A 23595-nucleotide genomic window follows, 5' to 3' on the forward strand; every position below is an offset into this window, starting at 1 on the left:
CAGTCCCTGAGTTGAGGGGACCCAGCCGGGAGTCGAACTCGGGTCGTTAGGATTGACATTCTGTCGCGCTGACCACTCAGCTACCGTGGGCGGACGTTTCAAATGATGAAGCGATGAGAAGAAGTGATCTACGTAGCATACACAGAACCGTTACTGAAAGAAGACTGGAGTTGGAGGGGCGCGTTCTGTGCATGAATGACGGAAGAATCTCGAAATCCGCACTGTTGTGAAAACCAACGGCTGCTGAAGCAGAGGAGGAGATCGTAACAGCTGGGAACGAAGTTTTGCAGAAGAACTTTAATGCGTGGACATAGTGGGAGGAAGCTGAAAACCTGACAGCTGATCGAATTCGCCGCAGGAAACTTGTTGCCAGATATGCTGCTTATCACTGGAGGGAGAAAGTAAGTACGTAAGTAAGTCGGTTAAAAATCGGGTTTCATCTCGTGGTTGGGAGGCAGATTCTATTTAATGAGCTGCACATGCACAACTGCGAAGCTGCTCCTAACTGGGAGGCCTTTAACCCCTTACCATCCCGTAGGTAATTGTCTGCAAAGCACCTATAGTTCTCCATCACTTGTGCAAGTCATTTGCAACATGAAGTCAGAATGGAGACAGGTAATATCAGGCGTCCCCAACATTACGTATCCCACACACTTTTCGTTGTACGTGAATGATACGTCATCAATTTTGTCCTACTGCAAATACGCTCATGATCTCCAGTTGTCTCCTCTACTGTCTTATCAACGTATACTGTCCCTCATATCTCTCCTCGATCCTAACGCTTTTGTCTGAACAACATAGCAGAAACACCCGTTCCCACCAGAGCAAAATCCTATCTGTCCCTGTCCATCATTCAGCCACTTTCTGGAAGTGTCTCTCAGTAGCAGGAGTCTGACTCTGCAATAACCTCCAGCATTATACTACAGAACTGAACAAGACTTCCAGCTTCGCTTAGTGACATATCTACTACATTAACAGTAATGACTAACATTAACCCCGTACGCACTCTTTGTCCTTGTACATCCTTCTTTCCAACCAGATCTTCCTCAGTGCCCAATATTCTTACCTGGTGCAGTCTCCTAAAATTTCCTTTCTCCAGCACTCGCTATATCAAGAAACATCTATTTTGTACACCTATAATTTCTTTTCACATTTTCCACTATCATTAATACCATCATTATCATTATTAGCATTATGTATTACTATTATTACTATTAGCGGCAGCAGCAGTACAAGTACTGCCAGTATTAACTCTATTAGTTGACAGTCAGTACAGTTTACTCACATTGCCACCTGAAACACTCAAATGATTTAAATACTAGTTGCCATATTAAAATCGCTTTTTTCCACGTAACTATGATGTAAAAAATGTACTGTGTGTGTGTGTGTGTGTGTGTGTGTGTGTGTGTGTGTGTGTGTGTGTAACCCCGGTCCGATGTAAAAGAGAGACTGATTGCCCTAATCAAATCACGCTAAATAAAAAAAATAAATACTAAAAAGCAAATAAGTACATAACATAAAATGTTTAAAAATCTTACACTTGTGTCACTTTTGTTCAAACTAAACTATAGTGCCTGGAGATAGACTATAGTGCCTGGAGATATACACTGATCAGCCAGAACATTATGACCACCTACATTATAGCCGGTAAGTCCACATTTGGCAGAGATAACAGCGGCAAGGCGTCGCGGCATGGAAGCAGTAAGGCCTTGGTAGGTCGCTGGAGGTCGTTGGCACCACATCTGCACACAAAAGTCACCTAACTCCCTTGCCCGCATCTCGTGGTGGTGCGGTAGCGTTCTCGCTTCCCACGCCCGGGTTCCCGGGTTCGATTCCCGGCGGGGTCAGGGATTTTTCTCTGCCTCGTGATGGCTGGGTGTTGTGTGCTGTCCTTAGGTTAGTTAGGTTTAAGTAGTTCTAAGTTCTAGGGGACTGATGACCATAGATGTTAAGTCCCATAGTGCTCAGAGCCATTTGAACCTAACTCCCGTAAATTCCGGGGAGGGAGCGATGAGCTCTGACGTCACAGTCAATCACATGCCAAATGTGTTCGATCAGGTTCAGATCTGACGAGTTGGAGGGCCAACATATCAACTGCAACTCGCCACTGTGTTTCTCTAAACACTCCGTCACACTCCTGGCCTTATGACACGGTGTATTATCTTGTCAAATCTAAATGCCTTCGGGAAACGTGATCGTTATGAAGGGCTGTACGTGGTCTGCAACCGGTGTACGATACTCTTTGACCTTGCACGAGCCCCAATGGACCCACGGATGCCCATATGAATGTCCCCAGAGCAGAATGGAGCCGCCGCCAGTTTGTCTCCTTCCCGCAAGGAGCTAATCCCCTGGAAGATGACGGATTCGTGCCTTCCCATCGGCATGATGATGAACGTATCGGGATTCATCAAACCATGCAACACTCTGCGACTGTACCAACTTCCAGTGCCGATCGATGGTCACGAGCCGATTTTGGTCGTAGTTGCCCATGTGGTGGTGTTAAAACTGGCACATTCGAGGGTCGTCGGCTGTGGACGCCCATCGTTAGGAGTGTTCAGTGCACTGTGTGTTCAGACAAACTTGTGCTCTGCCCAGCATTAAAGTCCGATGTTAGTTCCCCCACAGATCGCCGCCTGTCCTGCTTTGTCAGTCTGCCCAGCCAACGACATCCAATGAGGGGTGGCCACTCAACTCCACGACGTCTGGATGTGGTTTCACTTTGGTTTCTCCACCTCTTGAAGACACTTACCACAGCACTCCTCAAACACCCGACAAGACGTGCAGTTTCCGAAATGCCAGTCGTGAGTCTTCGGGCCAGCACAATCTGCCCTAGGTCTAACTCAGATAGATCGCGCGTCTTCCCCATTCTACACACGGACAGCGCACTCACTGATACTAAATGCACCGAGCGAGTGTCTGACTAGCAATCATTGCTCGCCAGGTCACGCTGCCATCGCCTGGACGAGTTTATATCGACAGTAGGTGATCATGCACTGACGTGGAGGGCAAACAATCAACACAACACGGTATCCAAGATGGAGTAAAAATGGTTCAAATGGCTCTGAGCACTATGGGACTTAACATCTGAGGTCATCAGTCCCCTACAACTTAGAACTACTTAAACCTAACTAACCTAAGGACAACACATACATCCATACCCGAGGCAGGATTCGAAACTGCGACCGTTGCGGTCGCGCGGTTCCAGACTGAAGCGCCTAGAACCGCTCGGCCACACCGGCCGGCCAAGCTGGAGTACCCCAAGGAAGCATCCTAGGGTCCATCTTATTCAACCTGTACATTAACGACTTCCCAGCAACACGAAACACGACCTTAGCCATCTACGCGGATGACACAGCCATCCTTGCGCAAGATTGGAAGCCGTCGAACATTAATTCACGAATACAGACGGAACTCAGAAATGCCAAGCCTTGGTTGGAAAATGGCGTATTAAACGTCGACAAGTGCGAAGCAGTTCTGTTTACACGCAGACCGAAACTACTGCGCAAACATCAACACAGCAGACAGATAATTCTTCATGCACGCCCAATACGTTTCCGAGAGAAAGTCATATATCTCGGAGCCTGGCTGGACCGGAAACTTACATCGAACACGTTGCCAACAGATCGCACGCGAGGCTCAAACAACTCTACCCAATGCTCAACAGGGAAAGCACACTGAAAAGGAGGGTGTCGAGGTACATATATATGACAATGATTAGACCTCTGATGACGTATGCAGCTCCCGTCTGGGGACATGCAGCTCCTACACGTCTGCGCCGCCTGCAGATCGTACAGAACAAAGTGCTACGCATCATTAGCAACGCTCCACGCTACACACGCACCGTGGATCTTCACAATGGATAACGCCTTGAAACCCTCAAGGAAGTATTGAACAAACACGCCACACGACTATACAGGAACTCGAGACACTCGAACCATCCTTTCATCCTTACTCTGGGAAACTATGATCACAAGCATAAGCGGCCAAAGACACTACTAGCTACGGTATAACCACCTGTGGCAAGCTAACTTACACCAACAAGCGACAAACGTCGGCAAGCCCCAGCAACGTTGACTGGATATCCCAGCTGCTATTAAAGCCGACCAACAGGCTACAGCAGGGAAACCGAGGAGCTCGCCCACTGACGCACAAACAAATCGCCATCACCCTACACTGTGCATCTGGTACGTGACCTATAGGACACAAAACGATTATGAATCTGTTACAGGTTTGCTGACGCTGACCGAGAGATCAACCCCGGCACCCAGCGGCAGCCGCCGAGTAACAGCACCGCACAACGTCAAAGGTATCGACGTGCATGGTACCCACTACTAACAAAGCCTACCCTTGCGTGACCTGTCGCAGGCAGCAAGACATCTGCTACTGCTCTTACTACCCGACCTAACTATTGCAGAGGTTTTTCCCTTGGCTCTTGCCTTGGCACCTTTTTTCCTCTGCTCTTCAAACCGCTACCCTTCGTTCGACTTTCGACCCAATATATCTCCAGATGAGCGCGTATTAATGGTTAACCTTAACCAGACGTACGCAATCATCGCAGTACCCACATCCTGCGACACCCCACGTTAGTGAAAACTAACCCTTATGCAGAGATGGCAGTAGACCTATTGAGTTGGCCATCATGCTGGTGTGGGCGTGGAGGGGCTCCAACTCTTGTAAAAATAAAAGTATGTGGTCACAGTGTTATGGGTGACCAGTTTAACAGACAATTGAATTACCTGTACTCGAGCCGAACAAGCGTTATTGGAAGCAATGAAAATCAGTAACTTTCAAAATGGCTCTGAGGTCATCAGTCCCCTAGACTTAGAACTATTTAAACCTAACTAACCTAAGGACATCACACGCATCCATGCCCGAGGCAGGATTCGAACCTGCGACCGTAGCAGTCGCGCAGTTCCAGACTTTAGCGCCTAGAACCGCTCGGCCACCACCTGGTGCCTGACACTGCTACTATTTTTAAAAAGGAAGGAAGATTAAGGTTTAACATACCTCGCGCGCTTCGATCACTGTTCGCGAAAACATAACCCCTTTCTGGCGTGGCGCCCCACGTTACGCTACACATGCCGAACGAAACGCAACCGTGGTCTGATGGTAGGTGTTCTACGAAAAAAGAATACACCATACGCGGGAAAAAAAGAAGTCATTCTGAAGGACACTTTCATGCACATGAACTTTTTAATTGACAAAGAATGCGTTGCGACTATATTTATTTCTCAGTCATCTCCGATGATATCGGCGAGGACATGTAGAAAGACCACGTCCTACGTTCGCATTCCTCGCATCAGCATGAGGAGGCACAAGAACGGCTGATCTCTGTAACCTGGCGGTTGCGCCATTTCACGGTACGTGCATGCGCACACGGACTTAACAGAGTCATAACAGGCAGCTGCAATTACGTCGCGCAGCGAAGCCGAAGCACTAGGGGCTACAGTGTAGCGAAGTTACGTCACCGACAGCCCGGTGTGTGTGTGTGTGTGTGTGTGTGTGTGTGTGTGTGTGTGTGTGAGAGAGAGAGAGAGAGAGAGAGAGAGAGAGAGAGAGAGAGAGAGAGAACTGGGCAAGCAGGTTCAGGCTGCAAGAAGTCCGCTGCGAAGTAGTTAGCGAACTACCCCTGGTGGTCAGAAAAAACTTCCGTCTCTGATTGCCATGTCCTACCAATCAGCCATCAAAACAGGTCGTGCGCGAAACAAACGAAGACGAGCGGAGAGGAAAAAGAACACAGAGAAGTTTAGGTCAAGAGTTTCTGGTAGATTAACTTACTGCTTTCCGATTGTCGGTCTTTTCAGCAACACCTGCTCGCAGCACACTGTCCCCAGAAAGACATTTGGAGACAAGAAGGCCACTCAGAAGGGTCTTGACAGCAGAAACATTATCTCTAAAAACTAAGTCAGTGGTACATCTTCTTCTCCAAAAGCACGTGTACTTTTGCTTCTTTCATGACGCAGTAAAACACACACAATCATGTTTCCATCATTTGCTTCCTATAATCGAAAGAATACAGTTAGCGATGACGTATTAGTCCCCTGTTTATCCCGCTCTCGTAGTTATGCCGTATACGAGTAGATTATACAGGACGATTCAGCAGGCCTTACCGCTGTCGATTTATGCAACCTGCAATGTTATAGCTGGTCTTCATCAACCACATGCGAGATTTTCGTATTCTCTCGCTCGCTACGCGCAAACTATCAGCCATTCAGAAAAAATGAGCAGGACCATTTGGTAGCAAATTTAATATACAGGGTGAGTCACTAACTATTGCCACCTACAGTAACTCCGAAAGTATCATAGTAGCTTTAAAGTTTGTGGAACAAATGCTGCATGGGACAAAGGAGGCCATAATATGACTTTTTTTGTTGTTAGATGGGGTCGCGTCAGATATATGAAGGTCAACTGCTTTATTAAATGGGATGCTATCGTTCGGTATTTATTTTCTGATAGCGGCTATCGAGACGAATCCAATGATGTGTAACACGTGAACGAAGGTCAAAAAGATGGAATGAATGTCCATTTACAGAAGGTGTTCGAAATGATGACCATTAGTATCAATGCAGTGCTGCAATATTCTTATCATGCATTGAGTGGTATTCCTTATCACTTCGGCACTTACCGAAGCACATGCTCTGACAATTTTCTCTCGTACATCGTGCAAATAGTAAATATTCGCCGAATACGGAGTATCAATCTAACGTGTCATTGACACGTAAACACAGTTCGCTTGTTTCGCAATATAACACTAATAGGAACGTTAAAACTAGTATCGTCGAATCAAATGAATGATGTATTCCTTCGAATAACAAGTCGATATGCTTCTCATTTACGCAGAATGCCAACGAAATTCAGTGAGAGCTAGAGACATACACTGAAAGATATCGTCAAAGTACTCACCTTACACGTCGTACAGTTAAATATGCGTACGATAAATGGAGAACAACTGGATCTTTAAAGCATCGGAAACATATCCGCCAAAGGAAAGTTACTAACGAGGAAACAGAAACTGGTACTGCCACTGTGGTTCGAGATGCTTCTGTTAGTTCGTATCAAATCGCTAGGGAATCTGGCATGAGCCAGAGTAGTGTTGTTCATGTTCTGCATCGCCATAAATATCATCCTTACCATATCAGTCTCCACCAACAATTAACTGATACGGATTGTATGCGTCGCACTGAATTCTGCCGATGGGCTCAAATTCAGATTCAGAAGACTGACACATTTATTAATTTGATATTATTTACTGACGTGGCTACATTCACGAATCATGGAAATGTTAATTTGCATAACATGCATTTTGGGCAACTGAAAATCCATGCTGCCTGCGGCACATTGCACATCAAAAACCGTGGTCGGTAAATGTATGGTGTGGGATTCTGGAAGACAGAATTACAGGCCCCTATTTCGTCGAAAGAAATCTTAATGGTAGGATGTACACCATATTCCTGCAAGAAACATTAGATCTGTTCCTTTAGGAACAAGGAACAGACTGTAGTATTAACACGATAGGTGTCCGGCACATTTTTCGCTGATGGCTAGAAATGAGTTGCACAGACAACTCCCAAATCGTTGGACTGGACGCGGAGGAGATGTGTCGTGGTCGGCTCGTTCGGCAAACTTGATGCCTCTAGATTTTTTTCTTGTGGGGATTCGTAAAAGACATTGTTTACAAAGATGTTTCAAGTACACCTGAAGATATGCGAGAGAGAATTGTTAGAGCATGTGCTTCGGTAAGTGCTGATGTGATAAGGAATAACACTCAATGCATAAGAAGATTGCACCACTGTATTGATACCAATGGTCATCACTTCAAACACCTTCTGTAAATGAACGTTCATGCCACATTTAAGACCTTAGTTGACCTTCAAAGACCTAACTGTTACACATCACTGGATTCGTCTCGATACGCGCCATCAGAAAATAAGAACCAAACTATAGCATCCCATTTAAAAAAACTAAGTTGATCTCCATATCTCTGAAGCGACCTCCACCTAGCACCAAAACACGTCATATTATGGCCCCCGTTGTCCCATGAAACTTTTGTCCCACAAACTTTTCAGCTCCTATCATACTTTCGGAGTTATTCTTGGTGGCAACAGTTAGTGACTCACCCTGTAGTTAAATGACAGACTGGGGTACGTTGGACGCAACGGTTTACGAGTTATTCAAGAAAAAGCGTACAGTAGTAACCTTCAAACGTACCTCCACCCCACACTCATGGCTCACCAGTGAGGACTTCTAGTCTCCACTCTAGTCTGCACTCCATACTACCACTGTACAAGTATTTCCGGCCACAGGAACTATTCCCGATATTCGACCTTCTTGGTCTCTATTGATTGGGCTACCTATTCCCGATATTCGACCTTCTTGGTCTCTATTGATTGGGCTACTACGCCACTAGCATAGTCGAATATTCCAAAGAATGTGTGTCAAATCCTATGGGACTTAACTGCTAAGGTCATCAATTCCTAAGCTTACACACTACTTAACCAAAATTATCCTAAGGACAAACACACACACCCATGCCCATGACCGAGGGAGGACTCGAACCTCCGCACAGTCCATGACTGCGGCGCCCTAGACCGCTCGGCTAATCCCGCGCGGCTCGAATATTCCGTTAGCGTTATTAATTTAAAAGTGCCCGTTAGGGCCATGAAAGAAAAACGACTTTTGTAAACGTTGAACTGAAACTAGTAACTCTGACAATTCGATCCAAACGTAACGCTTACAGGCACAGTAGTCTCGTGGTCAGAAGATCCGACGAAGAGAGCGCTGTAATTGTTTATTTTATGCTGTTAAAATTCACAAAATTGTTAGGCAAAATTTACACAGACAGCAGTTTCACAATTTGTAAGTGCTCGACTAATCTGGTGGCGTAGAAACACCAGTCCATGAAGGCCAAAGAAAGATCTAATGTGGGAAATAATTCGTGCAGTCGCAAATATTCGTACAGTGGTAGGAGGGAGTGCAAAGAAAATCATACTAGAAATCCTGATCTGTGGAAGCCGAGTGTGAGACTGGAAGTGGCTTCGAAGATCACTCTTGCACGTTCTTGTTGAATAACTCGAAATTTGCTGTCTCTAGAGAAAACGTATCCTAGCACAAACTTTAATAACAATGAATTTCCTGTGAAAACATCCAGCCCAATATTTTTTCTGTATAACTAATAGTTTGCAAGTAGCGAGCGAAAGAATAAGGTAATCTCGCACGTTGTTTATGAAGGCCAGGAATAACACTGCGGGTTGCATAAAACGACAGCGTGTGTTTGTAATGAGCCAGGTAGAAAAAACGAACCCTTAAGCTTGATTGTCTACACGTATTAATCTGGCGTAGAAACCAGCTTACTGGAAAACGTATCTAACTGTATTTAAGGCTTCTTATATCCTGTGCAAGCACTATGAAAATAGTGTAGGGTTTTTCCACGTCATATATTGGGTCAATGAGCTTAACAGAGTGCAAAAGCGAACTCCAGTGACAAATATTCATACAACTTAGAGCCTTCAGTACGTCTATCCAGAAATCATTCGATTCTAACTAGTCGAGCCAAAGAGTAGTGGGTAACAAAAGTTCTGAAAACCGTCACGCGTGTAATCAAAACAAAATTATAGCAAATGATTAGTATCATTCTTTTACACACTGCTTTCTTGAAGCAGCTGTTGCCGATTTCACACAGCATGACTACAAGTCGTACAAAAAAGCGATATGCAGTAACCTCTAGCACGCACACAGCTCCAGCAGCTATATTCTTCGCCACTTCCACAGAAATCTGTCAGACTTCCCGCGATCACAGAAGCACATCTGCCTCGGTGTCGAATGGTATCACAAGGTCCAATCCCCTTTCATGTCACTCTGCACTGCACAATCTTTGCTTGTGCCAGTTTATAAAAGACGGTGGCCAATTCGTAAAAAACAAACTGCTAGCACTGTAAGGCAGCCCCATACGCTACCAAAAACTGCTAGCACTGTAAGGCAGCCCCATACGCTACCAAAAACTGCTAGCACTGTAAGGCAGCCCCATACGCTACCAAAAACTGCTAGCACTGTAAGGCAGCCCCATACGCTACCAAAAAGCTATCTGGTTTCTTAGCTCAAATAACTGCACCTAATGAGGGATGTGTAATGCTTCGTAAAGTCTGTTGTTGACGTTAGTAAAAGTTACTTGTCACGGTTGATTGTGTATTTCAACAGATATACTGATGTTCAAGAGCCAAGCATAGGTTGAAAGTTATGAATTGCTGGTCTACACAAAAAAAATTGTTTGAAAGAAACCAAAAATCACGAAGCATCAAAGCTGGACTGAAGTGCAGTAAAGTTTTCAAGTTACATCCATCGTATAGGCAAGACCTGAAACCAGTCACTTCAGTAGCAGCGAGCTATAAATGCAATTGGATCAACATCATCGTCGGTCAGCAATATTTGGTAACTCCACCTATGCGACTACACATGTTGTTCAGTCCTTCGTCAATATAGTTTCCTGACTCTTCAAAATGGTTCAAATGGCTCTGAGCACTATGGGACTTAACATCTATGGTCATCAGTCCCCTAGAACTTAGAACTACAGGGCTATTACAAATGATTGAAGCGATTTCATAAATTCACTGTAGCTCCATTCATTGACATATGGTCACGACACACTACAGATACGTAGAAAAACTCAAAGTTTTGTTCGGCTGAAGCCGCACTTCAGGTTTCTGCCGCCAGAGCGCTCGAGACGCTGTGAGACAAAATGGCGACAGGAGCCGAGAAAGCGTATGTCGTGCTTGAAATGCACTCACATCAGTCAGTCATAACAGTGCAACGACACTTCAGGACGAAGTTCAACAAAGATCCACCAACTACTAATTCCATTCGGCGATGGTATGCGCAGTTTAAAGCTGCTGGATGCCTCTGCATCTACATCTACATCTACATCCATACTCCGCAAGCCTCCTGACGGTGTGTGGCGGAGGGTACCTTGAGTACCTCTATTGGTTCTATTCCAGTCTCGTATTGTTCGTGGAAAGAAGAATTGTCGGTATGCCTCTGTGTGGGCTCTAATCTCTCTGATTTTATCCTCATGGTCTCTTAGCGAGATATACGTAGGAGGGAGCAATATACTGCTTGACTCTTCGGTGAAGGTATGTTCTCGAAACTTTGACAAAAGCCCGTACCGAGCTACTGAGCGTCTCTCCTGCAGAGTCTTCCACTGGAGTTTATCTATCATCTCCGTAACGCTTTCGCGATTACTAAATGATCCTGTAACGAAGCGCGCTGCTCTCCGTTGGAACTTCTCTATATCTTCTATCAACCCTATCTGGTACGGATCCCACACTGCTGAGCAGTATTCAAGCAGTGGGCGAACAAGCGTACTGTAACCTACTTCCTTTGTTTTCGGATTGCATTTCCTTAGCATTATTCCAATGAATCTCAGTCTGGCGTCTGCTTTACCGACAATCAACATTATATGATCATTCCATTTTAAATCACTCCTAATGCGTACTCCCAGATAATTTATGGTATTAACTGCTTCCAGTTGCTGACCTGCTATTTTGTAGTTAAATGATAAAGGATCTATCTTTCTGTGTATTCGCAGCACATTACACTTGTCTACATTGAGATTCAATTGCCATTCCCTGCACCATGCGTCAATTCGCTGCAGATCCTCCTGCATTTCAGTACAATTTTCCATTGTTACAACCTCTCGATACACCACAGCATCATCCGCAAAAAGCCTCAGTGAACTTCCGATGTCATCCACAAGGTCATTTATGTATATTGTGAATAGCAACGGTCCTATGACACTCCCCTGCGGCACACCTGAAATCACTCTTACTTCGGAAGACTTCTCTCCATTGAGAATGACATGCTGCGTCCTGTTATCTAGGAACTCCTCAATCCAATCACACAATTGGTCTGATAGTTCATATGCTCTTACTTTGTTCATTAAACGACTGCGGGGAACTGTATCGAACGCCTTGCGAAAGTCAAGAAACACGGCATCTACCTGTGAACCCGTGTCTATGGCCCTCTGAGTCTCGTGGACGAATAGCGCGAGCTGGGTTTCACATGACCGTCTTTTTCGAAACCCATGCTGATTCCTACAGAGTAGATTTCTAGTCTCCAGGAAAGTCATTATACTCGAACACAATACGTGTTCCAAAATTCTACAACTGATCGACGTTAGAGATATAGGTCTATAGTTCTGCACATCTGCTCGACGTCCCTTCTTGAAAACGGGGATGACCTGTGCCCTTTTCCAATCCTTTGGAACGCTACGCTCTTCTAGAGACCTACGGTACACCGCTGCAAGAAGGGGGGCAAGTTCCATCGCGTACTCTGTGTAAAGTTGAACTGGTATCCCATCAGGTCCAGAGGCCTTTCCTCTTTTGAGCGATTTTAATTGTTTCTCTATCCCTCTGTCGTCTATTTCGATATCTACCATTTTGTCATCTGTGCGACAATCTAGAGAAGAAACTACAGTGCAATCTTCCTCTGTGAAACAACTTTGGAAAAAGACATTTAGTATTTCGACCTTTAGTCTGTCATCCTCTGTTTCAGTACCATTTTGGTCACAGAGTGTCTGGACATTTTGTTTTGATCCACCTACCGCTTTGACATAAGACCAAAATTTCTTAGGATTTTCTGCCAAGTCAGTACATAGAACTTTACTTTCGAATTCACTGAACGCCTCTCGCATAGTCCTCCTCACACTACATTTCGCTTCGCGTAATTTTTTGTTTGTCTGCAAGGTTTTGGCTATGTTTATGTTTGCTGTGAAGTTCCCTTTGCTTCCGCAGCAGTTTTCTAACTCGGTTGTTGTACCACGGTGGCTCTTTTCCATATCTTACGATCTTGCTTGGCACATACTCATCTAACGCATTATGTACGACGGTTTTGAACTTTGTCCACTGATCCTCAACACTATCTGTACTTGAGACGAAACTTTTGTGTTGAGCCAAAAGGTAATCTGAAATCTGCTTTTTGTCACTTTTTCTAAACAGAAAAATCTTCCTACCCTTTTTAATATTCCTATTTACGGCTGAAATCATCGGGGCCATAACCGCTTTATGATCTCTGATTCCCTGTTCTGCGTTAACTTTTTCAAATAGTTCGGATCTGTTTGTCACCAGAAGGTCTAATATGTTATCGCCACGAGTCGGTTCTCTGTTTAACTGCCCAAGGTAGTTTTCAGATAAAGCACTTAAAAAAAATTTCACTGGATTCTTTGTCCCTGCCACCCGTTATGAACGTTTGAGTCTCCCAGTCTATATCCGGCAAATTAAAATCTCCACCCAGAACTATAACATGGTGGGGAAATCTACTCGAAATATTTTCCAAATTATCCTTCAGGTGCTCAGCCACAACAGCTGCTGAGCCAGGGGGCCTATAGAGACATCCAATTACCATGTCTGAGCCTGCTTTAACCGTGACCTTCACCCAAATCATTTCACATTTCGGATCTCCGTCAATTTCCTTCGATACTATTGCACTTCTTATCGCTATAAACACGCCTCCCCCTTCACTGTCCAGCCTGTCTCTGCGGTATACATTCCAATCTGAGTTTAGGATTTCATTACTATTTACGTCTGGTTTCAGCCAACTTTCTGTCCCTAGTACTATATGAGCGTTGTGACCGTTTATTAATGAGAGCAGTTCTGGGACCTTTCTGTAGACGCTCCTGCAGTTTACTATTAGCACATTAATATTGTTATTCCCTGTTGCATTTTGCCTACTCCTACCTTGCTGCGTCTCAGGAGGCGTCTTGTCGGGCCTAGGGGGAAATCAACGGGTCGGCCTCCAGTGAGCGAAGAAACGGTTGAACGCGTGCGGGCAAGTTTCACGCGTAGCCTTGGAAGTCGACGAATAAAGCAAGCAGGGAGCTAAACGTACCACAGCCGACGGTTTGGAAAATCTTACGGAAAAGGCTAAAGCAGAAGCATTTCTTAAACAGGAGATTGGAAAACCGATGGATCGGTCGTGGTGGAGATCATGATCAACAATTCATGTCATGGCCTCCACGCTCTCCCGACTTAGCCCCATGCAATTTCTTTCTGTGGGGTTATGTGAAAGATTCAGTGTTTGAACCTCCTCTACCAAGAAACATGCCAGAACTGCGAGCTCGCATCAACGATGCTTTCGAACCCATTGATGGGGACATGCTGCGCCGAGTGTGGGAGGAACTTGATTATCGGCTTGATGTCTGCCGAATCACTAAAGGGGCACATATCGAACATTTGTGAATGCCTAAAAAAACTTTTTGAGTTTTTGTATGTGTGTGCAAAGCTTTGTGAACATATCTCAAATAATAAAGTTATTGTAGAGCTGTGAAATCGCTTCAATCATTTGTAATAACCCTGTACTTAAACCTAACTAACCTAAGGACACCACACAACATCCAGTCATCACGAGGCAGAGAAAATCCCTGACCCCGCCGGGAATCGAACCCGATAGTTTCCTGACTCTGTCCTTTCGGGTTTATAGAGGGACAGTTTACGTGGAAGCTATTCTCCAACACCCGAACAACACGCTGGTGCCGTTTAGACTGGTAAGTCGGTACATCGCGTAACATTTCTTGTACAAGTCGCGTTTGCTTGTGTTTTTAGTACTCACTTCGTCAAGTAAAGTAACTTCAGTTAGGGAACTTAAGAATCTCATCAGTGCCGTTTATGTTAGAGCTTTCCTATTTTGTCGAATAGTCCATCACTCCCTCCAATATAGCCGCTTTTGATATCAGCTTCTGAAATCCGATGTGTATTTTGTTTTCCTTAATTTCTTCGCAAATTCTATTTCTAATAGTCAATTTAATTTATTTTACTCCACTAAATTCTTCCGTCTGTCTATTGGCTTTGAAAAATTGCGAGAAACGGCTACCAAAATAGATGGCTGTCATAAAACGTTTTCGAACACACATTAGGTACGGTATAGCAGATAGTAATACCCCATGAGGAAACAAACCACAAGTCTTGGTTACAGCGGTGTAGTAGCTATTCATTTACCAATGATGCATTTCGTCTGATTCAGACATCCTGATATTGGCTGATTATTAGATGGTGTTAGCTAGTGGGGTACCGATCCTACAGAACGTCCCGGAAAATAGCTGTCCTTGTCAAATATTTGGAAACATTGCACGGTGTCCTCCTTGCGGCATGGGACGTAGTTCAGTGAATGCAAAAGAGGATCAGGCCTAAAGAGAACTGCCATCATACAAATGTGTCTGAGGTTTAGGTGCATAGACCGGATACGAGCGACTACACCTGTGGGCCTGATCCTACTTTGCATTCACTGGACTACACCGCATGCCTCAAGAAGGATATCGCGCAATGTTTCCAAGTATCTGACGAGAGCAATTATTTGTTGGGGTGTTATGTATGCTCAGTGTCGCATCTATCTATCACCATTTAATTTCGGCCAATATGAGATGCCTGAATCAGGCGAAAGTCGTAATTGGTAAATAAATAATTAATATCCCTGGAACCAAGACTGACTTCTTATGTTTTGATCATGTTAGAATTTCAAGGACGGGTTACGATAGTTGTTTGGCTAGTTTCACTATGAGAGTCTCTATGTTGTATCAGCTCAAAAGGAAAATGGGATATGTTTGTAACTGAAATGACATAATTTCAGAGACTTTACTGCTCTGAAAAAAGATATGGTTTTATGTAGCTATATAGATTGAAGGGGCGAGCGAATATTTGTACCAAGGCCGGAAATTGAACCCTGGTCTGCTGCTTACTAGGCAGCTGCGTTGGCCGCTAAGCCACCTTGTGGTTCACTCAGCTGCACCCTGGCACGCCTCCCTCTTCGATCCAAATTTCCACTGCCGTTTCAGTCTACTTTAAATTCCCCCTTACACCCGAACAGAAAGAACGCCCGATAATGAGGCGCTATTCTAGAACGTGGAGAGCCTCGGCTCTTCTGTTCGTGTGCAAGAGGGAATTTAAAGTAGAGTGGGACGGCAGTGGGAATTTGGATCGAGGAGGGAGGCGTGCCACGGTAATCCATGCAGTCGTGTCAAGCACTGTGCGAAGGTGGCTTAGTGGCTATCGCACCTGCCTAATAAGCAGGAGACCCGGCTTCAATTCCCAGCCTTGGTACAAGTTTTCACTCGCCGCTTCAGTCTATATACACACAGGGTGAAAAATATTTAAAGCGGCAAACTCAGGGAGGTTGTAGGGGACATCAAAACAAATATTTTTCCCCAATGTCATTTTTTCCTATGAGGATTATTTAAACCGGTGGAGGCCGTATTACGCTCTTCAGTTGTTAGAGGGCGTATTACGCTCTTCAGTTGTAGGCAACTGCTGTCCACCAGTGTAGTAGTGCACTGTCGATTGGTAGAGGTGGTCCAGTACCATGGCCTGCTCGATCCCCAGATATGTCCCCTCTGGACTTTTTGTGTGAGAAGAGATGCGCAACTCTGTTTACGCAACTCCTGTTGCATCAGATGAGGATCTGGTTGCCCGGATAGTAGCAGCAGCAGGAACAATGCAGGATATTCCTGGAGTTTTTGCCCATGTCAGACAGAACAAGATCCGATGGCGTAACCTTCCTTTACGTGTCAATGGACGCATTTTTGAAAATGTACTGTAACTGAAAATGGGTTGTGTTAATGTGTTGTTTCTTGGTCATAAAAAAGGAAAAGTTTTTGTTGGTTTAATTACTTTGCCGCCAGAGAAATCTTCCTCTACTGGTTTAAATACTCCTCGTAAGAAAAAATGACACTAGGGAAAAATATTTGTTTTGATGTCCCCTACAACCTCCCAGAGTTTGTCGGTTTAAATACTTTTCACCTGATCTGTTTTACCCTACATCCAGCGATAGGGTTGTATAGCCCAAACCGGTAGATGATATATAGATTAAATAAAACAGCTCATGGTTAAAAGACATTTCCAAGACCGACTGCTTTTTCATCAGATATCTGTTACCTGTTCTGGTATTTGCTACAGACTGAATTTTTTACTTTACCATTTACACTCACTGCAATTGTTTTCGTTTCCTAAATTTTCGTACTTGAATTTGTGGGAAATTTTTTTTAAGTTCGTATGCAGCCATGAAGCAACTGGAGGGACTGAGTAACTCTCAGCATGCAGTGCTCTGTGTTTTTCAGAATACAGTCCTTTTTTATTTTTCTAGGAGGGCACGGAGGGGAATTGAGAATAAACAGCTGTTGTCTCCTGGGTCCTGCTCAGTTCGCCCTTTGACCCCCACTGCAGGGCAGTCAGACGTACTGACCACTCAGCCCCGGGGAGCACCGTGAACGTGGTACTATTTGACGATGCCACTCCGTTCCACAGTGGGTCGATGTGAAGGCTCTGCTAGTGAGAGAGTGGTTGGTGTACTCACGTCGCTGGGGTCGGCGGCGCGGTAGAGGTGGCAGGTGAGCAGGTGCGGCGAGGCGGGGTCTCGGACGACGTACAGGAAGGAGCCGTAGTCGCCGGGCGCCAGGCACAGCCGCGGGCCGTAGGCCTGGGAGCAGGAGCCGGCGGCGGCGGGGGTCTGCGCCAGCAGCGGCGCCTCGGGCACCGGGCCCGACAGGCAGTACGCCACCAGCAGCCCGTCCTGCACGCCCACGCACACCTGCAACAACACACACTCCGTCAGGCCGTATCGTATATTTCTATACCAGCCTATTACCCGAGGCTTCGCTCCTGTATACTGCATACGTACTACGCATCTGAATCTCACACCCTGTACCACTTCCACCTGTCCCCTCACAACCTGTTCCTCTTCGCACTGACTCCTTGCACCCAATCTCACATCCACCTTTCTCCCCACTCCTTCCCACATCCATCTGCCTCCCTCTTCTGCCAAACACCCTCTCTTCTACCACCCACCTCCTCAAATCCTGTTCCTTTTCCACCTGTCACCTACCCCTTCCATCTGCCACCTGCCCACTACATCTACCCCTGCTCCTCTTCTCTCATATCGTTCCCCCTCTCTCTATCCACCTCATGCTCCCTCCTCTTTCTCCTCGGCCGCTCGCATAATGATATATGTATCCCCTGGAACACATGCTACCTGCACAACATGCCAGATGTGCAGGGCAGCCAGGATGTCGGGAGTCACCAAACATTTCTCAGCCCCAGCCTACGAGAACTGCACAGTACTGAACAATCCCCACCCACCAATACTTCTCTCTGCACAGTAAATAGTACTCAGGTACAGAAACAGTCTTTGTTGTACAAGATAGATTCATTTAATCTTCACATGTGACCCATGTCACCTGTTCTAGGCATCATAAGACATATGAATAAAACTCTTGCTAATCGTGACTGAGGCGTCGAACGTAATTAAAAGTCCTACACATTCAGCAGGTGACAACCAGGTTGATTAAATGATGACTAACTGAAACTCTCAGCTGCCGACAGGTGTTGTTGATATACCTCGATGTGGGCAGCTGAAAATGTGTGCCGTGACTGGGATTCTAACCCAGGATCTCCTGCTTACATGGCAGACACTCTATCCATCTGAGCCACAGAGTGGCCACCGGTGGCTCAGATGGATAGAGCATCTGCCATGTAAGCAGGAGACCCCGGGTTCGAGTCCCGGTCACGGCAAACATTTTCAGCTGTCCACATCAAGGTATATCAACAACACCTGTCGGCAGCTGAGGGTTTCAGTTAGTCATCATTTATTCCAGGGAAAAAGCTGCACTGTCATCAACAGTATTCTGTTCTTTCGAGAACAGTTACTGTCTTCATGTATATAACCAGCTTGATGCTTCATTACATCACTGATAAAATTGTTCCTACTCATATCAGAGAAGTCAAACATCATTAAAAGTCCCAAAGCCGACCAATGGTGGCCAAGCGGTTCTAGGCGCTTCAGTCTGGTACCGCGCGACCACTACGGTCGCAGGTTCGAATCCCGCCTCAGGCATGGATGTGTGTGAGGTCCTTAGGTTAGTTAGGTTTATGTAGTTCTAAGTCTAGGGAACTGATGAGCTGAGATGTTAAGTCCCATAGTGCTCAGAGCCATTGGAACCAAAAGTCCCAAAGAACTGGGAGAAAACAGCCAGACAGCCACTGTCAATGCCTCTTTGTATCATCCACCTGAAGAAACGGCACCATGAACACAAATGTTTTTTTTGCGACTTTTTGAGCATCATATTTATGTTCATGGAGCAGTTTCCTCATGGGTGATGCATAGCGGCATTGACAGTGGCCATCTGGCTGTTTCCACTCAGTGTTTTGGGACTTTTAATCACATTTTACGCCTAGGATACTAGTAGGGAAAATTATATCGTTGATGTAATGAAGAAATCGACTGTGACTATGTGGCTGTCATCTCCTGATTCTACAGGACTTTTAATTACGTTCGAAGCCTTAGTCACGATTAGCAAGAGTTTTATTCGATTATATTATGATGCCTAGAACAGACCAAAAGCGTCACAAGTGAAGATTGAATAAACATATCTGGTGTAGCCACGACAGTTTTTTTCTACAAAGTTCGGTTACGGTTGCTGTACAAGTGCTACCGTCATAGCTATGGAGTGGAGTGATTTCAATAAATAGTATGCATATAAAATTTGACTGATATCGACAGTGGTTTACGAGGAGATGTGAAAACTACATACACACATACCATACATACATAACACGCTGTTTTGGTTCAAATGGCTCTGAGCACTATGGGACTTAACTTCTGTGGTCATCAGTCCCCTAGAACTTAGAACTACTTAAACCTAACTAACCTAAGGACATCACAGACATCCATGCCCGAGGCAGTATTCGAACCTGCGACCGTAGCAGTCGCGCGGTTCCGGACTGAGCGCCTTAACCGCGAGACCACCGCGGCCGGCGCGCTGTTTTGGTAACTCTGGTATATTTCCATGAGAGAGTGAAATAAATTTGATGCACCTTCAAAGCTAGTGTGGTTGATTATTCTAAGGATCGCATAAAAACTGTCAACACTTCAGAGTGTATAGATCATTGTTGACAGCTGTCTGGATTGGTCACTGCGTCAACTGCTACTGAAAATAGAGAAAATGTAGTACCGTGCTGTTATTGAACCTCTTCATTTGAAAGGTTGGACTGCCGCACAAATCAAAACAGAATTGGGTAAAGTTCAAAGAGGACTCTGAACCAACAGTCAAGACCATTTACTTTTTGATTAATTAATCTTAATGTGGTCGAACAAACACCGAAGACAGAGCGCGCCCCACCATTCAATTTATGTCACAACGGAGAAGACAACTGACAAAATACGTGACATCCTCATGCAAGACTCGTGATATTGCTGATGCTGCAGGCATCTCAACCGACCAATGTGTAATATCCTGCATGCCAAATTGGCTATGAAGAAATTGTGTGCGAGGTGGGTGCCGCAATTACACATAATCGACCCAAAGCGCATCCAGCGTATTGGAATACAATATCTGGCGATGTTTAATCGCGATCCGCAAGACCTTTTTTCGCCGATTTGTGACTGTTGATGAAACCTAGATCCATCATTAGAGTCAAAATGTCAGTCAAAACAATGGACAAAGGCTGGTGAAAGTGCACTGAAAAAGGTAAACACCAGGACTTCCCATGCAGGAGGGTGTGGACGCGCATCTCGTCAGGTGGAATAATTTTTTTAAAAGTTTTAAATCTTTATCGAAATGACTTTGATCATCATTTTTATTCAATTACTTGGTTTAAATGTAATTTTTTTATTTTTATTCCTTTACCATATAATTTAAAAAAATATTATATTGAACGCTTTATTGTAGCCAACAGACACGAAGCCCACGCCTACCACCATAGTACAAGTTCATATGACAACTAGAGCGGGATATGAAGAAGAGAATTGATGAAATGTATGATGCGATAAAAGAAATTGACTGGAATACTCTTTCAAATTCTGAAAGTGGTAGGTGTAAAATACAGGGAGCGAAAGGCTATTTACAATTTGTACAGAGGCCGCAGTCGAGGGTCGTGAGAGGGAAGCAGTGGCTAAGAAGGGTGTGAGACAGGATTGTAGCCTGTCCCAGATGCTATTCAGTCTGTATATTGAGCAAGTAGTAAAGGAAAAACAAAAGAAAAATTTGGAATAGGAATTAAAATCCACGGAGAAGAAATTAAAACGTTTAGGTTTGCCGATGACATTGTAATTCTGTCAGACAGCAAAGGATCTGGAAGAGCAGTTGAACGGAATGGACAGTATCTTGAAAGGAGGATATAGGATGAACATCAACAAAAGCAAAACGAGGATAATGGAATTAGTCGAATTAAACCAGGTGATGCTGGGGCAATTAGATTAGAAAATGAGACACGTAAAATAGTAGATGAGTTTTGCTATTTGGGCAGTAAAATAACTGATGATGGCCAAAATAGAGGATGTAAAATGTAGACTGGCTATGGCAGGAGAAGCATTTCTGAACAAGAGAAATTTGTTAACATCGAATATGGATTCAAGTGTTCGCAAGTATTTTCTGAAAGTATTTGTGTGGAGTGTAGCCATGTATGGAAGTGAAACATGGACGATAAATAGTTTAGACAGGAAGAGAACAGATCCATCGAAACGTGGTGCTACAGAAAAATGTTGAAAATTAGATGGGTAGATCACGTAACTAACGAGGAGGTACTGAATAGAATTGACCAGAAGAAGGGATCGATTGGTAGGACACGTTCTGATGCTAATATGGCGACCGCTCAACAGAAAGCTTTTTGTGTTATTGAGTACGGCAGAAGTGAATCGACGACAGTTGTTCAGCGTGCATTTCGAACGAAGTATGGTGTTAAACGTCCTGATAGGTGGTGTATTAAACGTTGGTATAAACAGTTTACAGAGAATGGATGTTTGTGGAAAGGGAAAAGTTCTGGACGGCCGAGAACGAGTGATGAAAATGTAGCACGCATCCAGCAAGCATTTGTTCGCAGCCCAGGAAAATCGACTCGCAGAGCTAGCAGGGAGCTGCAAATTCCACAATCAACTGTATGGAGAGTCCTACGAAAAAGGTTAGTTATGAAACCTTATCGTCTGAAATTGGTTCAAGCACTGTCTGCAGCTGATAAGATTAAAAGAATCGATTTCTGTGATTTTATCCTTGCTCAAATGGAAACAGATGAATCTTTCGTTTCAAAGATTGTGTTTAGTGATGAAGCAACTTTCCACACTAACGGGAAAGTCAACCGTCACAATGTCTGTATATGGGGCACTGAGAATCCGCCGGAAACAACCCAGTATGAACGTGACTCGCCTAAGGTGAATGTTTTCTGTGCCATTTCAGCCAATAAAGTTTTTGGTCCCTTTTTCTTCGAAGGTGCTACTGTAACCGGACTACAGTATCTGGAGATGTTAGAGAATTGGCTGTTCCCTCAGCTCGAACAAGAAGCACAACAATTCATATTTCAGCAGGATGGAGCGCCACCACATTGGCACTTATCTGTCCGTAACTACCTGAACGTGAACTACCCGAGGCGATGGATCGGCCGCCAGGCAGCCCGTGACAGAGCACTTCATCACTGGCCTCCAAGAAGCCCTGATCTTACCCCCTGCGATTTTTTCTTATGGGGGTATGTTAAGGATATGGTGTTCCGGCCACCTCTCCCAGCCACCATTGATGATTTGAAACGAGAAATAACAGCAGCTATCCAAACTGTTACGCCTGATATGCTACAGAGAGTGTGGAACGAGTTGGAGTATCGGGTTGATATTGCTCGTGTGTCTGGAGGGGGCCATATTGAACATCTCTGAACTTGTTTTTGAGTGAAAAAAGCCTTTTTAAATACTCTTTGTAATGATGTATAACAGAAGGTTATATTATGTTTCTTTCATTAAATACACATTTTTAAAGTTGTGGTATTCTTTTTGAATCACCCTGTATATCAACTCCTTCATTTGCTCTAATTTTTCTTTGTGTGATACTTTTTCCAATTGAAATCTTTGTTGACGTGTCTTGATTTAATTTTATGTATTAATTTCGCTTTAATTTCTTTTGTTTTATGACCCTACTTTTTCGACCAGGCTCTATTTATTATATCTATTCTTCATTTTGCTCGAATTTCGTTTTACTTATAATCTTTCGTTTAAATTTTTATTTATTTATTCTATCCAGAGTGCAACAGGAATTTAGGCTCTGTTTCAAATGTCTGTATGGAGATTATCATGAAAAAACAAACTTGCACATCTTGTAACGAAAAATACGTTTTTTACATCAATGCACAGTCAATATAAATAGATTATTTCATATTTTGATTTTTAACGAATGAATCGGAATTTTCAAATAACTGAACATATACATAAATATACATAAATATAACTACATTCACATTGACAAAAATTCCGAGTGAAAAAAGAATGATTTAAAGAAAAATGAAAGAAATGAAAAAGTTCATACAGTAATTAAAATCATGTGACAAGGAAGTAGAAATTAAAACATTATATTTAAACTAATGAACTGAATAAAAATTTAAGTCATTTCGAGAAAGATGTAAAAAATAAAAGAAAGATTCTAACCCACAATCTTCAGCATGTGAAGGCCTTACGCTAGCTATTATATCATACAAACAGTCTAAGCGGTAAAACTTTTTTTAACGATATACAGCTTCATGTAAATTTTCGAATTTTTTTTGTCAGCTACTCGCAAACAAGGGCCCGCCAGAATGAGTGGCTGCAGGATGTGAT

The 23595-nt window shown here is 44.2% G+C and overlaps 1 protein-coding gene across 1 annotated transcript in view; it reads right to left on the reverse strand.

Moving 5' to 3' along the window:
- Window positions 1–23595, reverse strand: part of LOC126418503 (TBC1 domain family member 4) — an 885912-nt gene that overhangs the window by 453426 nt on the left and 408891 nt on the right. Inside the window, exon 3 of the mRNA XM_050085291.1 lies at window positions 17329–17562. Coding sequence (XP_049941248.1) covers window positions 17329–17562 — 234 coding nt within the window. The remainder of the gene's footprint in view (window positions 1–17328; window positions 17563–23595) is intronic.

This window comes from Schistocerca serialis, chromosome 9 (genome assembly GCF_023864345.2).
Source record: "Schistocerca serialis cubense isolate TAMUIC-IGC-003099 chromosome 9, iqSchSeri2.2, whole genome shotgun sequence".
Taxonomy (NCBI): domain Eukaryota; kingdom Metazoa; phylum Arthropoda; class Insecta; order Orthoptera; family Acrididae; genus Schistocerca; species Schistocerca serialis.